Source organism: Alligator sinensis, unplaced genomic scaffold (assembly GCF_000455745.1).
Source record: "Alligator sinensis unplaced genomic scaffold, ASM45574v1 scaffold282_2, whole genome shotgun sequence".
Lineage (NCBI taxonomy): Eukaryota > Metazoa > Chordata > Crocodylia > Alligatoridae > Alligator > Alligator sinensis.
The window spans coordinates 962,057-977,459 of record NW_005841879.1 but is presented as its reverse complement, the minus strand read 5'-3'; the positions used below and the strand labels follow the sequence as shown (position 1 = coordinate 977,459).

Genomic DNA, 15,403 nt, shown 5'->3' with positions numbered 1-15,403 from the left:
CATCAGGCCTGTCTTTAGCTGTGCCCTCCCCAACCCGAATAGGACAAGCCATTACCGGGGCCAATCTGCTGATTTAGTGCTGTTGTAAGAAGGGAGGGGAGAGGCACTTTGGGATTAGGGGAAGCTAACTGCATTACCGAAGAGCACTTGGAAAGCGACCCCAGCAGGGCAATGCCAGCCAGCCCGTCCTGCTCCGCGGAGGGGCAGCACATTGCAGTGCAACTCCACTTCCAGCAGCCCAGGTCCCTCGGAGGCCAAATCCACCCTGGCTACCTCGCGATGAGGGACGTGCGAATGTGGCTTCTGGCTGCCTTTGTTATCCGCTGCCGCTTGCCACCGTGGTCCCATGTAGCTCATCTGGGTGTGGGGACCCTACACTAGGCTGGATGTTTTGGCTGTTTGCAGGGGCACGGCTTTTAAAGCCCAGCACCAGGGTGAATTTGTGCTTAAAGATGAGAATGAGTCCAGACTTTTTTAATGGGCGACGGAGACATTCAGGCATCAGCACAAGCTGATTTTTGCAATGGAGCAGGTGGCATCTTCCATGACGCCAGACCAGGACGTAGGTGACAGGAGGCAGCACAGGCTCCACTTTGGTCAGTTAAGAGTAGACAGAAAGCACCAGGGTCCTGGCTGAGCCCCAAACTCTCTGGGGAAAAGTCCCCTGATATTAATTACAAATCAAGCCTTCTCTCCCATGCATCACCACTGATTTTTCATAGAGTTTCAGCTCCTGAATGGGAGAAATATTCATCTGAGGAAAACCTCAGTGCGAGCCCTTCACATCAGGACCTTGTGACATCAAATACTAGTACTTGGACCCTCCTTTGTCAGCAGAGCTGAGCAGGGCTCCGGGGCGTCCTCGGCAATACCGATCCTCCGGCCTTCCCCCGTTTGGTGGCAGCTCGCGTTCATGCAAACGTATGCTCTCGTCTATATTTATCTCGTTTAGTTAGTCTACAAGGTGCAAATCTAGCCTACGTTCTGCCTCACCTTGCACGAACACAGCTAAGTACCTCTCCTTTCCCATCCTGCCACTCGTGTCCTGGGTATGCCCCGGAGCAGGATCCAGCTCTGTGTCGGTGGTTCGTGCTGTCTTGCATTTTCTTGCCCGTGCTGATCGAGGCCTGGGGCATCTGGTGGAGATTCAAAATTCTGCAGCAGTTTCAAACTTGTTTAAAACACGGAGGGCTTTTAACTGAGTTGCACAGAAAACTGAATAACCGAGCCAGTCGAGTCACCCACTGCTTGCTCTGTTAGAAACTTATTCTAGCTCACTTTACACTGTGTGCATTTTTTCAGTTGGCTGCTAGTTGCCGCTATTAGAGTCCAGAGTCAACATCTACTAGCCCGATGGGGGCATTTCACGTCCTCAGAGCCATGGTTTCCATGAGAAAAATGATGCTGCCGCAGTTCACAACTGCCTGAATAGCTGACTTTTCAGTGCGAGCAGGTGATTTTCACAGAAACTTCTGCCCTGGAAGAACTGTGCCGGGCACCAAGACCTGGTCCAGCGTCACCGGCTTTAACACACAGGGAAGTCTCAGCTCCCTTGGAGCACCTCTGATCTCCGCAGGGGCTCTCTGCTTTACATCCAGTGAAAGCGGGCCCACCAACTTCTTTGTATCTAGTAGGCAAGACGTTAGCTAGAAGGTGCCATGCTTTCTAACACACGAGCCACTCAGCCACGCGTCCTAGCTCCTATGCCGCGGCCACACGTTCTAGCTCCTATGCCACAGCCACGCGTCCTAGCTCCCATGCCGCAGCCACATGTCCTAGCTCCCATGCCACAGCCACATTGCCTAGCTCCCATGCCGTAGCCACACGTCCTAGCTCCCATGCCACAGCCAGCCACATGTCCTAGCTGCCATGCCGCAGCCACATTTCCTAGCTCCTATGCTTTGGAGGTTCTTGGGGCAGGGAGGCAGAACATGAGGATTAGTGCTTCCTTCAAACCCCAAGGTTGGACACAAAAGCAAAGTGTCTTGCTAGTCATGAGTTTGTTAAACTATGTAATGCATGAACATCAGCTTCCTGGGGGTCAGGGCTAACGCAGCAACAACCCGACTGTGACCGTGTTCGGTTTACCGTGTGCATGATCTGGCCTGCTGGCATTTAGCTGTTAGAGTCCCATAGACACAATGGGCACAACTGTAGCACTAGCACATGTCTTGGCCAGAGAGACTGCACTGACAAACTAAAATGCCTTAGCTGCATGGCGGGGCTTTTTATTTGTTGATTTGAACGCTCAACGGACTGCATGGGACTCTTGCGTCACACAACCTCAGTTTCCGGGGTTGCAGTGAAGTTGAGGCAGCCGACAGAGAGACACAGCCAGGCCTGGCTCCGATGGGCAGACTTCGGTGAACCAGTGACAGAAACTTAGGAAATGGAAAAAGATGAGCCATTCTTGCATGGACTGCTTGAAGTAGCAGCCTGTGGTGTAGGCACACTCCGAAAGTTAAAGGGGAGTCAACGGTGGAGGGTGCCGGTGCACATCGGTTGCAATGCATGACACTCCCAGGCGGACGCACCTATGGAGGTGGCCTTAGAGCACCTCCTCTGCAGGGAAAACACAGTGATCTAAGGCTGTTTTACTCCTAAACAGGAAAACCCGCAGTCTCATGCTTGCACATATTCACGTGCATATACAGCACATTTTCAGTCAATTCACCTTAATGCTGCTCCCTGCCCCAGGCAGACAGAGCCCCGGTGGCAGCTTGTTCTCCTTCCGGAGGAAGAAGTATCCAACAAGTTCCCTTTGCTCAAGGATCAGCTAAGGGAGGAGCAGCAGACACTTATGAGAGTAGGAGGATAAAGAAAGAAGATGCTGACACATCGTTAATATAGTGGCTTGAGCTTTGAGTGCAAAAAGGCAGGCCTGACCCATCTCTCCCGGAGAATACAGCGAGCCCCCTGCACTCTGATGTGGATGGCCCCTTTACATGCAACCTTCACAAATACGACTGTGCACACGAACAGTCCCTTTGGACAAAATAAGCGCATGTGCACAGATCCCCCAAACGTCTCCTCTTCTGCACCCGGGCTGCCTCCCTCTCAGCTGAGAGGTAAGTGCTTTTCAGCGGCCGTGAGTGCATGTGGTTGAGGACAAACAGTTCAACCTACCCGGCAGTTTCAAGATGGGATTCAGCTGCCTCTACTTTCCCCAGATCCTTGGTTTGAAGCTCCTGGTCCCTGCAGTATTTTACTTTTAATAAAGAAAGCCACGGAAAGGTATAATCATAAAACGCCGGTCTATTTATAGCTCACTATAAATAAACCCAGGCATGCGTGCTCCGTGTTTCCACCCACCCTCTTCATCTTGCCGGCGATTAAATCATACTGGGTAATAAAGCCGAAAGAGTCCCCTTTGGTGGGTGCACGGTCCCACCGAGGGAGCTGCAGCTCTCTGTGAGACTGCAGTTGGCTCGGGACTTGTGTCTTTCAGGAGGTTCATTCACATCGCAGCTCCATCCAACACAGCTGCACCGCTGCCAGGACCTGCTGCAGATGTGGTATGCCGGCCTCAGAGGTGGCCTGCACCCGTGCCCTCATTTAATGGAGATTCGCTGGATTGGTGCAAGTCACTTTCTACGCTGGTCACAGCCCGGCTCCAGCACAGGCTCGTGTGAGCACTGCTGGTGGGTGGCAAGGACTTTAAAGCAGCCAAGTTACCACGGGCCTGATGATCCACTGCTCAGCACCATCTGCGGGCACTCACCTCTGTGCAAAGCGCGTGCACGATGCACACCGCCGACGGGAGGGCCGAATGGTCAGGTCATGCACTTGGTTTGCAAAAGGCAGTGCAGCAGGGAACCGGACCCTCTTTGTTTTTATAGTGCCTGGGTCCATAGGACTCAGTCTGACTAGGGCATCCTGAGTGCTACTGGAGGGAGCTTGTCTTTGCTGCATTGGTGGCAGGCTGACTAGACGGGGCCGACCGCATGCCTCCCATGCCCCGTGCACCCAAGTCCACTGGCACGCCACAGACTCGGCAGTTCATCCATGAAGCAAGCTTGCTTCCAGCTTTGACGGGTGCCAGCAGATTTGGGTGAACAAGGCGCAGATGTAGTACGTTCAATCTCGTCCTCCCCAGGATGTGGCGTAGACAAGTGCCGGGTGACACATCATGATTAGCTGCTTGCACAATAAATGCTCCATCCCCACGGTGCTAAAGAGATTACAGGCTGGAGGCTGTGGCAGGGGAAGAGGCTCACTAGGGGATTAAAATAAGCTCTGGAGCCGTAGAGGGCTTTTATATTTGAAGAGGAACGGATCCTCCTTTTGATTTTTCCTTCCTGCATCCCCATGAGTCTCTCCAGCTGGTTTCACATCCTGTAATCAACCCCTGATTCATAATTGAAGTGCCAGGCAAATGAACAGGATGGGTTTCGTTCTGCACACGCTGCAGGCGATCGGATGGGACCTGCACCGAGTGCTGACATTTAATCCCAGAAGCCTTCCCCTGGGGCTGGGGAAGAAGTCCTCTGCCACCAACAGCACTTGGTGGATTGGGAGCAAGTCCCCAGCGTGTCTAACCTATTGAAATTTGCTCCCGCTCAGCCTCACCACCGGGGACATTCGTAATATTGATGCGTTCATCGATGCATCCTATCGATCTGGGCACCTGGCACCAGGTTAAAATGGAAGAGCTGAGTTGCTCTCCCGTAGGGAAAATTTCCACTTACAAAGCAAAGGGCAGCTCTGTTAGCTGGGTGAGGACCTTCCTGCCCAAGTGCCTAGCTAGCCTGATCCTTCACACACAGCATCAGCCGGACAGCCAAGGACCGTGCGCTCTTAGAGGCTGAATTAGGGCTCTTTCCTGCCCTACATCCTGGGAAAGGGGCATCCCTTGGCCCAATTTTGCAGTCCTGCTGTTCATACACCGTACTTGCTATGTGGACATGCCAACAGTCCTCAGGGTCCTCGATCCTGCCCTCTAGAAGAGCTGAATAAAGGTGGAGGAAGCACCTTCAACCCCTAATGTGTCAGGGCAAGAAAGGCTACAGGGGAGTTGCGCTGTTGCTCTGCAAGCCTCTTTGTGATGGTACGGACAGCTTTAGATCTCATGCCTTCCCTACCCTCCTCCGACTGTCACCGCAGGAAAGGCTGTGGGGGGTCTCAATTGTACCAGCACTGCCGCAGTGCGGCTGTAGCCCTCCAGCAAGCACTGCCCGCTTGTTGGAGGCTGTTTACAGCGTATGCTGGAGACCTTGCCGAGCCCACTAACTTAGAGACAATGCCACCTATCCTTAGGCACGAACAGATGAGCCTGTTTCCATAAACCACTTACAGACAGACAAAATCTCTCTTCCGTGGATCATGCTTGTAGCACCATCTGCTTGAGTTGGGCCCGGCGCTTGATCGAGTCTCATGCTCAGCCAAGTTCCTATCAGGGGCCGAAGCTAAATGGATAACATTCTCTACCTTAGTCATACTGCATAATTGATGCACAGAGCCAACGTGGATCCAAAAAAGCTAAAGCAGCCCTTCCCAGACAAGCCTTGGGCTCTGCCTCCCCATGATATATTCCACTTGCTATTTAGCACCCAAGGAGCGAGATGGCTGCGAGTTAATTCAGCCTGATTGTGCTCCCAGAATGCTTCCTCTGTTTACGAGAACCATATATTTTATTTCAAAGCGACTGAGGAATAATCAATATGCTCTCCCCCAAAAGAATAAGATGCAAAGCTAAGTCAAACAAGGGCAAATGACTGCCTAGATCCACTGCTGGCTGGGTAATAAATAAATAACAGGACAAAAAGCAAACGACAATGTTTTCTTCGCCAAAAAATCTGAAAAAGCAACCGAGTGAAGCGGGTAGCAATGGACTTATTAGCAGACAGCCAGGGCAGTCCCTCAGGTTAGACTGGAGCAGAGTAATGCCACTGTTGCTATCGGCACTTGGCATTTAGCGTTATGGGCCTTTGCTGGTGATGTAGGATGTCATCAAATAAGCTACGTGATCCGACTTTGTTCAAAGCTCCCACCATGCACTTGCTCCAGGAGCATCCATCTTCGCTGCACAGTTCTCATGCATTCCCCGTGCATTGCCTGGCTTTGAAAAATGTAAACTCCCTGCTGAGCATAACGGAGATTCATATTGCTCTGAAACATATGCAGATTTTATGTAGGTCATATATAGACCCGACATCTATCAGCACGGCCCTGCCGTTACAGCTAAATTGATAGTCATGTGCAGCGCCTAACTTGTAGCCTACCGCTATTGTTGGGATGCTCGCAGAACAAGATATGGTCGCAGCTAAGATTATTTCCAAAGCAAATTCTATTTGCAGGAACTTCGGCAGAACCTGATAACAACGCTTAAATTCTTTCACTTAGTTACCTTCAATTATATTTCACCAGCTTTTACTGTGATTAAGCACAACGATCTCATCGCCTTGAGCTCCCGGTTTGCTCAGGCACATGACTCAACCATGCAAGGATGCTAAAAGGAAAACACTGATCTCGGCAGCCACTAGTTGTTTTGTTCGTTTGCTTTTTAAAGAGCTGTAATATTGCAGATTATTTTCCAAGGTGCAAGTCCTGCGCTCGAATGAAAATGGTGGAAGTGGAGCCGTCCTCAGGCATTTCCTAGGTGCTTCTCACCTTCACCTCCAGGGAGTCTGGAGGTGCCCAGCACCACTGCACGTCAGCCTGGGCATGGCTCAAACCAGGCAATAAGAAATGGGTACTCAAACCTCAGGCCCCTTTTGAATAGAAAAGGCCAAGGAACTTGTCCAAGGCCTTGTCAGAAAAGTCAGCGGGAGAAAAGCCCAGGTCCTCCAAACAGTCTCTACTGGCTCTTTACCTCATCAGGACGTGTCCCAGCGACCGCCGTGCCTGCGGGGCCGTCCTCCTCTACCCCGTGTTGGGTCAGAGGTTGCGCCAGGCTGGTTTCCCATTCCAGCATGTCTCTGACTGTTGGGGTCCCATACCAAATTTGTGAGCCCCTAAAACTCCCGATTACACACAATAAGAACATAATGCTGTAAGTCACAATGGCCACACTGTCACCTTGCTAGCACCCCAAACGACACTCTAAAATCGTTCCTTATTTTCCTTCAGCGGTCCTTTCCCTCGCTTTATATTTTCCCTTTTTCTTCCTTGTATTTCCCATTATGCCCTCCTACACCGCTCTCCAGAAGTCACGGCAAACTCCCGTTTGAGAAATGCTGCTCTGTTTTATTCAGGCTTAACCAGGCTCATCATGGTGATCCTGGAGCACCTTACAATCATGTTGCAAGCCATGCATCTAAGATGCGTCCTATGCAGTTTGGCACTGGGGGATAACGAGGCCTTACTAGTATGCTGCAGTTTCCTAGACTGGACCCCGGTTAATGCCGCTAGCTCGGGACTCTCTCCTGTCCACCGTAATTATATGGTTGATACCTAATTACCCCTCATAAGCAATTATATGGTTGATACCTAAGCAGTCCACTGTCATTTAATAACTTTATCCTCACAGTAACCTTCTGTGGTAGGGAATTGCTACCGGTATTACCCCTCATATAAAGGTGGAAACAGGGACAAAGTGACTTGCTCAAGTCACGCAGAAGAACAACAGCGGAGCGGGGACTCGATTCCAGGTCGACCGTCTATTGCCCATTTTCTTTCCCGTCTTCTAAAAAATTGCTCTGGTTTACACCCAACAGCCCCAGCAACTGCTCTTTGAGTTTTTCACGCATCTCTGCCCTCATCTGAACGTAGCAAGCTTCCAGTCCTCCCTACCGCGGCAGGGATCCCATGTATTCTGCTAACACATGATACAAGTGGAAATCCAAAGCAAGTGCACTCCCTTCAGGGAAGCTAAACTCCTGTTTCTCAGGAATGAAGGAGTTCAGATTGTGCAAAGCTGGAAGAAATGGGTCTACGTTTCTATGCAAAGCAAAGCAAGGCTGTTTTCACTAGTGCAATGTTCAAATAACGAAGCACAGAATCGGGACCAGGATACGGATGGGAGCGGTCTATATATACCAACAATGCACTCACTTAGCTGAATTGAAGGACGCAACAGCAAAGGACATGCAAACACGTGAAGGCGGATCGCATGCAGATCAGCGAAGAGAGATTTGACTGAGCAACCCCTACACGCACAAGGGGAACAAACATCTCTGCTGAGCAGATGTAAATGGAGCAGGATGCACAGAAAAATCTCACTCCCCTTTTCCACATAATCAGTTTTACCGTGCTGAACCCCACGTACTCGCTGAAACCACTGGGAATGCTTTGCATTTCAGGTCTGCAATAGAACAACCCTCGCCCGGGTGTTAACAAAGGACATTGGCGTCATTCCTGGCTGGCTGCTAAAACAACAGGTTTCCTCCAAAATCTCTTCAGCAGAACTTTATGATTAAAAATGAGTTAGTTGTCTTATAAAGTAACCAGGGGCAATAAAAGAGAACGCACGGCACATCCGCAAGACTGAAAAAATGGAATTGCTCCCTTTTCTCCTAAGTGACACACGGGTTACACCAGGAGATAGGGGCCATACTGATGAGGACTCAGGTTGTACTCGGGTGTTTCGAAGTTCCTCACCTAGTTTGTACTCATGGACACGTTGTGGTCTTCAGTGACGGTGTCAACAGCCGGCGGGGGGAAAGCAGAAACCAGTAAGAGAAAATGACAGCCAGCTTTCTGGAGCGACGCGTGGCAGCAGGCAGACGACCCCACCATGCAAAACCAAGTCAAGCGTTTTTAAGCGTTCTGCAATCAACTGCTTTGCTCCCGACGGATGCATTGGACCCTCCTAGTCATGAGCGCTCATCTAGCCCAGGTTGTCACCGGTTCCTCCCTCTGCAAACAGCCCGCGTAAGGAAGAACGCTTCGTTTCCTCGGATCTGAATGAAGAGAACAAGAAAAAACGTTGCCCTCGGTCAGGCAGCTCATATGCCTGTGAGCAGAAGTAACTTCAAGGAAAATCAGGAGACCCACAAGAAGAAGAAACTGGGCACTGATGCTCTGAAATGTCCTGCCAAAAGGGCTGGAAATCAAGCCTTGACTGCATGTGGACGCTAGGCCAGCGCACAGGAATTAGAAGGATTTTCCACTGGGTGGTAATGGAAGAACATTTTCAGCTTTCCATTTTTTCACACTAAGCTTTGAATTGGAGAGCGGGGAAGGTACAGAGCTCGGCTTCTGCAATCCGCTTCAACCGATTCTGCTGCAAGCTGTTTAACCTCAGAGGTTTGGCTTTCCCCTAAAATAGTAAGGAATGCTTCAGAGGGGAGGGAGAAACATGTCAAGTATTCTAGCAAAGCACGAAAACCTGACAGATCATAGAAGAGCTATCAGATGGGGACAGGCTCAGAAATTAAACTGAAGCAACATCAGAGGGCTGATAAAGAAACCAGCACCAAACTAATTTTGCTGAAGAGCTGATGTGGAAGATCACACTGCCGAGGAGCAGAAAATGTTCCTGTTCAAGGGTCAGGGGGAAGGTCTGCTCCTCCCTCAATGGGAACTTTTTGAAAGTTTGGGTGTAATGCCACCTTGCAATGAAAGGAAGGCTCTCCTAAATGACCATGAAAGATCATCAGTAGGCAAAAATATTCAGAATTGAGGTATTCACATCCTTGGGAACGTGATCAAGAAGGAAATCCTTTGCACCTTGCAAGCCACCACATATTCTGCTACGCACAAGACATGCGTGAACAAAAGCAGACTGTTATATTTGCTCCTGAAGAAGCAGCACTACAGGTGGGAGAGGGCAGCGTGATGATTGAAAATCATGTCACCAGATTATGGCAGGTGAGAGATCTGTCTGGGGCTGGAATTGCAGAAACTATTTTTGGACAGTTGAGTAGGAATTACACTCAGGGATTTTCAGGTCAAGGCCACAATAAGGGGGCACATATGAAAGGAAATGTTTAGCAGGGACCTTAACAAGAGAGCCCTTTTTGGCCCAGGCGACGCACGTCCTTTGACTCCTGCAAGCAAGAGCTGTCGCACTAGAACGGCGGCATTTTTCGTGTGGTTCAAAGCGGTTGCATTTTTTTGCACCAGGGATTCATGCACCAACACGTTTCCAAAAGCCTTCAGCGAAACAAGCTGAGAAATCCGAATTGCTGCGATGCATGCACATGGCTACCGAGCTGGAGTTTAGTTTTCATTGTCAATGATTCAAACCTAAAAATACTCACAGGAACCAAAACTCGAAGAGATGTTGAGTTGCCAAGCTCACAAGAAACCTGCAGTAGAAATTCTCGTGCAGCGGAAGACTTTGGCACCTCCTTCTTTACGAAGTCCAAATTGCAAGCAAAATGCGTCCAGAAGTTGAAACGGGTATCAAACAAACTATGCGTCAGCTAAAACCCCCAAAGGATTTCCTTGTCCATTATCATCCTGATAAGGGATGTACAAGTATCTTGACTGCAAGCGGCTGATTAACTGGAAACTGCAAGAAAAATGACTTCGAATATGAAGCAAAAAAGAGGCAGCTTGAATACAACGCCAGAGATGAACTGTTAATTAATCCAGCAAAGACTCATAAGGGTTTTGGATACTGTCAGGTAGCCACTTGATGTGGTCCGTGCTTTGCATGCTATTTCTAAAACTTTCAAGATGCCCCACAAAGAATGACAAGAGAAACGCTCTGTTTTAAGCAAAGCCGTAGAAGATGCGCAGCCTGGGGAAGAGACCTCTCCCGGCAGAAACGCCCCGGGTCTTTGCAATGAACTTCAAGCTCTTGGCAGGCGGCTGAAACTTGGAACGTGCCCAAAAGCCACATTGGAGTTTCTGTGAGAAAACGAGCTTTCGTCCTTGTTTCCAAGCATATCGATTGCACTGAGGAGTCTATTAACATCACCTGCATCTGTCACCAGCAGAAAAGATAGTTTTTCCCCCACAAAAATTTACGGTTATAAAGACATACTTGTGCTCTATGAGGGCACAGTCTCCATTCGCAGGCCTTGTTTGAATTTCAACTGAAGTCAAAGTCAAATTGTGGAGCGTATTGCTGTGAAAGACGGCATCCAGGAGGTTGTGGATATTCAAGCAAGGAGAGTGAAATCACGGATGCTGGCAGCTGGTCCTAAACTGCGGTGGGAAAAAAAATGTCTGTAGAGAACTGCTTGCGTGTTTGATGTTCAAGTGGTTCATGCTGGTTCACATGCACCTTATCATCAATGAACAAGAGCGATGAACTCCAACTCTCTTAAAATTTTATCAGGGGTTCAGGAACTTGATGGCAAACTTAGAAAAGTGTGCTCTTAGGTTGCTTCCACTGCCCACGCAGCCCCACCTGGCTTAATGGGCCTTAATGGACTTAGGGATCATTAGAAGAGTGTTGTGCTTGACACTATCCTTAAAATAAGACCTATGCACTACCTGTGGTATGAGACACGGGACAACAGTTTAGTGATGGGGATCTGGATACGAAGGCTTTCTGGAAGGTCAGGGTTTGAAGACAGAGGGTGTTTGGGAGACAGGATTTGGGGAGCCGGTTGACAGAGTCGGGTGCGGTATGGAAGCAGATTTGAAGCCGAGCCTGGTGAGGGGTAGTCTAAAAAGCAGGAGAGAGACGTGACTGGGACGAGCGTAGGTGGAAACGGGAGCTATGGCTGAGATTATACAGTGCCTGGAAGACAGAGTATGAAGCTGCGAAAGGGAGGGAGCCAAGTCAATGCTAGAGCTTAATGCTGGTTTCTGGAGCTCAGATTCCCCTGTGCAACACCCCCAGTGCTCACATTCACCGGGCATCGCTGCCTGAAGGAAGCCCGTTGTGAGCTGGTCGTGAGATCACTGCCCAGAGAGGCCTGAGCAGGACCGAGAGCATCCCGCTACTGCCCGAGACACTGCCGCGGCATGAGGTTCGCACGATAACTTCCCTTAGAGGATCCCGGTCCATGCTGACTTCGCAACCCTGCCCAACTGCATGGCACACAAGATGCCAATGGCCACAACAAGTTGCAGGCAGTGGCATGGCACAAGGGAGATGCCAGCTCTGAATCTGCTCCGGCTGATGACACCCTACAGCAGGGGATCCCGATTTACAACACAGCCGTCGTAGCCGCTGCTGCTTTATTCGGAGAGATCTGAACAAAGAGGGAACGATGCAAAACACCTTTCCCTGAATGCCGCAGTCCGTCTCTCTACCGGTACAAGATAGGACTGACCGCGCTGCCTTGCAGGGACCTTTCTCCTGTCTCATCTGAAATATTTTATTCCCTATATCCATGCAGGTGATTGATTAGATGGGTCTCATCCCTGTAACGTAGGAATGCAATGCAATGGGACATCTATCACGTGAAAGATTACTTCGGAGTCAACCCCAATGTCCGGTCTTACAGCCAGACAAAAACAGTTGGTTGAAAATCACAGATACCAACAGTTTTCCACAAAACTTTGTTTCCATCAGCTTTTTCTCTCCCTCGAAACATGCTAATCAGCTTTGGCTTCAATTAAAGAGCAAGACAGACCCAGCGTGACAGAGCCGCGCTGCACACAGCGAGGCCGGCTTGGGAGACGACGCGTTCTGGACTGTTAATGCAAACCGCTGTTCTCAAGTCACTGATATCCTGATCCATCACAAATGAGACAAATGCATCTTCCTGTTGGGCAAAAGGCTCCTCTCAGAAGTGGACGGGAGACTGGAGGGAATATGTTCAAGGGCTAAATCGCTCTCAAAAACTGGACTCGGACATGGGAATCTCTTCGGCATTTAGAAATCTCTTACCCTGCAACTCAAGCGTCTTCACCAAAGGTTGCTCGTAGACTTGGAAATAACAGGGCAGAAGAAACTCCCCGAGCTGCTCGTCTATTCTGAGCATCTGTACTTGCGGCGGTGTGGGCATTTGGGATCACGCCCCAGCTTCGGGGCACATTGGCAGTGCAAATATCCACCCCGCACATGCAGCACGCTACCCAAGAGGTCAGATCAGGTGAGAGACTGTGCAGGAGCTAAAATCCACCCGTCTCCCCAGCCGTTAATAAAGCTCGGGGGCCGCTTGGCACGCTGTATGCTCTGTGATGGATATCGGGCCAAATTGCACGCGACTCCCATTGACCTATTTAAAAAAAAAAATGGTTTTCCAAATCTAATCTCCAATTAAACCGAACCGCTTGCTGGTTTTGTGAGAGTAATCCACCGAGCGTTCCTCGTGCAACCTACTTAGGCGTAAAAGCCTTCCTTGGGGCTAATGCAGAGCTGATAGCGGCTATTTCGGAGAAGGAATTGGATGCAAACAATAATCCTCGGGGAACTCTTTCCACCCCCCAACTAGGTAGCTACCGGCTAAAGGATCCGACTGGCTCAGTGGACATCTCCAGATCGCCACGTCTCATGCTTGCCTCGGTTCCCCGATCTTGCTCCCCTTCCTACTCATTTCTTGTCCCCCAGCTCCCTCCTGCTTATGTCCCTTCTTCCTCCTCTCGCAGCTAGTCGACGCTCCCCTGCACGCCGCGCGGGTCTGGCTCCTGCCAATTCACCGCTCCTGCCTTTCCTCACAACTGTCACTTTTGAAAGCCTGCCCAGATGCTTTGCAGCGATTCTTTTCCAGCAAGGGACACGGGGCCAAACTTTTGTGCCAGGACAGCGAGTAGGTAGGTGGAAGGACGCGGTTTCCGGCGGTCTAGGAAAAAAAAAAAAAGCAAAAACGACTGCGGGCAGCAGAAAAGTTGGAGCGGGAAGGATCATTAAAGGATGGTTCTCCGAGAATAAGACGCAGGGGTTGGTGGGGAGGGGGAACACTCCCGCGTGCCAGATCGCACCCTAATTTGTTCCGGTTTATTTCAATACTTTTCTCAGCTGCTCAAACCCGTTCTTTCTTTTCGCTGGTCCCATCGGGGCTTTCCTCCCACTGCAGCAAAGGTAGCACCTCCTGCATTTGGAGAACGGCGCTGATGTCTTGCAGAGGTGCAGCCACGCAGCCACGTGGTCAGCGGGAGCTGGGAAGAGCCAAGCTGGACACAGGCGGCAGGTCGGAGGAGGAGAGCAAGACCCGAGCGGCCGTGGCGGCGAGGCCCCTGCTCGCTCACGGACTCCACTTTGGAAGCTGAACGGGGCGACCACGAAAAAGGCGTGCAATGCTGGGAGCTAACCGTGCTTTGAGATCCCCAGGCAGAAGCACACAGGCTCCTCCTCCCAGAACGAGGATTCAGCTCAAGGGCACATTCATTTTGGTGTCCTTTCGGTCGAGCGCGTGTAACACGCTGCTATTTTCACCGGACGCTGTTCAAACCACGGCTCTGACCGGCGAGAGGAAGCACCTCTCTGCTCTGAGCTGGGAGCGCGGCGGCACGAATAGATGTGCTGACCCTATTGCCACCGCCGCGCACTCAGAGCCTGCTCCCGAAGTCAGCACAAGGGCCGGCGCTGCCTCCAGGGCAAAGCAGGATCGGGCCCTTCACATAAAGGACACGTTGTTTCACCGGCACACGGACAGTTTATAGCGCCGAACCAGGGCAGGGTCACAGGCTTGCATTGATCTGCTCACTGGGTCCAACATCATTTCTTATTCATTTTTTTTGTTTTTGGGTGGCATGCAAACTGCACTATTTAGGGAGCGCGCTCAAAATAGAGAGACCGGCACGAGTTTAACACTTTCTGCTTGACTTTTCTACGGGACCAAAACGACGCAGGCTGCCGGTAAGCAGCTCAGCCAGCACAATTGCTGCCTTTGCAAAGGGAACGCTCCCGGCGCCACTTGGCGCGCAGATCCCCTCTCTCACTTTGTTTTTTGGGTTAGCCGTCTGCTCTTTCTTCCTTTTAAAGTTTCGGTTACTTCTCCTCATTGTCTGCAAAGCTACCTGCTGTCCGCTCCTTGTGTTCTCGGTCCGAGGGAAATAAAAGGCGATTCACAGCGCTGGCCTGAATCCCATCCAGAACACTTTTGTTTCGGGCATAAACAGGCACTTTGGCGACCGCGAATAAATGAAACTGCTGATGGGAGAGAGCCGAGTGGGGAGGGACGGGCTCGGTCTTCCCGGCTCCCTTGTGACCTTCTGCGGGAAGTTTGGGAGGTGGGTTTGGGGCCAGGGGAGCCCCGAAACACGCGTCCCATCTGCAAAATCCCGACCCCCTCCAAACCAGGCGTTTTGGTCTCGAAACCGAATCCCAGGACAGGCAACGGGGGTTGGGGACTCACCCCTCTGCCTGTTTCCGACATCGGGGACCGAAGTCGGAGGCTGAACCTGGAAAGCAGGGATGCCGCCCGCCCGCCCGCGTGCCACCTGCTCCCGCTGGCAGCGGAGGGCCGCGAGACGGGGTGCTGCCTGCGGGAGCGGGGCCAGGACTGAACTTCTCCCAGCCCTGTGGCGGGCGGACGCACCTGTTCCAGCGGGCCACCTTCCTGCGGTAGTAGCGCAGCGCGTCGCGGCCACCCAGCAGCGGCTCGGCGGGGCCGGGCTCCGGGGCGCGGTAGAGCGGGTGCGCCAGGAGGCGCCGCAGCTTGGAGCCGGGCTG

At 51.2% G+C, this 15,403-nt stretch overlaps 1 protein-coding gene across 1 annotated transcript in view; it reads right to left on the bottom strand.

The window, feature by feature from the left end:
* Window positions 1-15,403, bottom strand: part of FAM20A (FAM20A, golgi associated secretory pathway pseudokinase) — a 38,544-nt gene that overhangs the window by 18,312 nt on the left and 4,829 nt on the right. Inside the window, exon 2 of the mRNA XM_006017387.2 lies at window positions 15,270-15,400. Coding sequence (XP_006017449.1) covers window positions 15,270-15,400 — 131 coding nt within the window. The remainder of the gene's footprint in view (window positions 1-15,269; window positions 15,401-15,403) is intronic.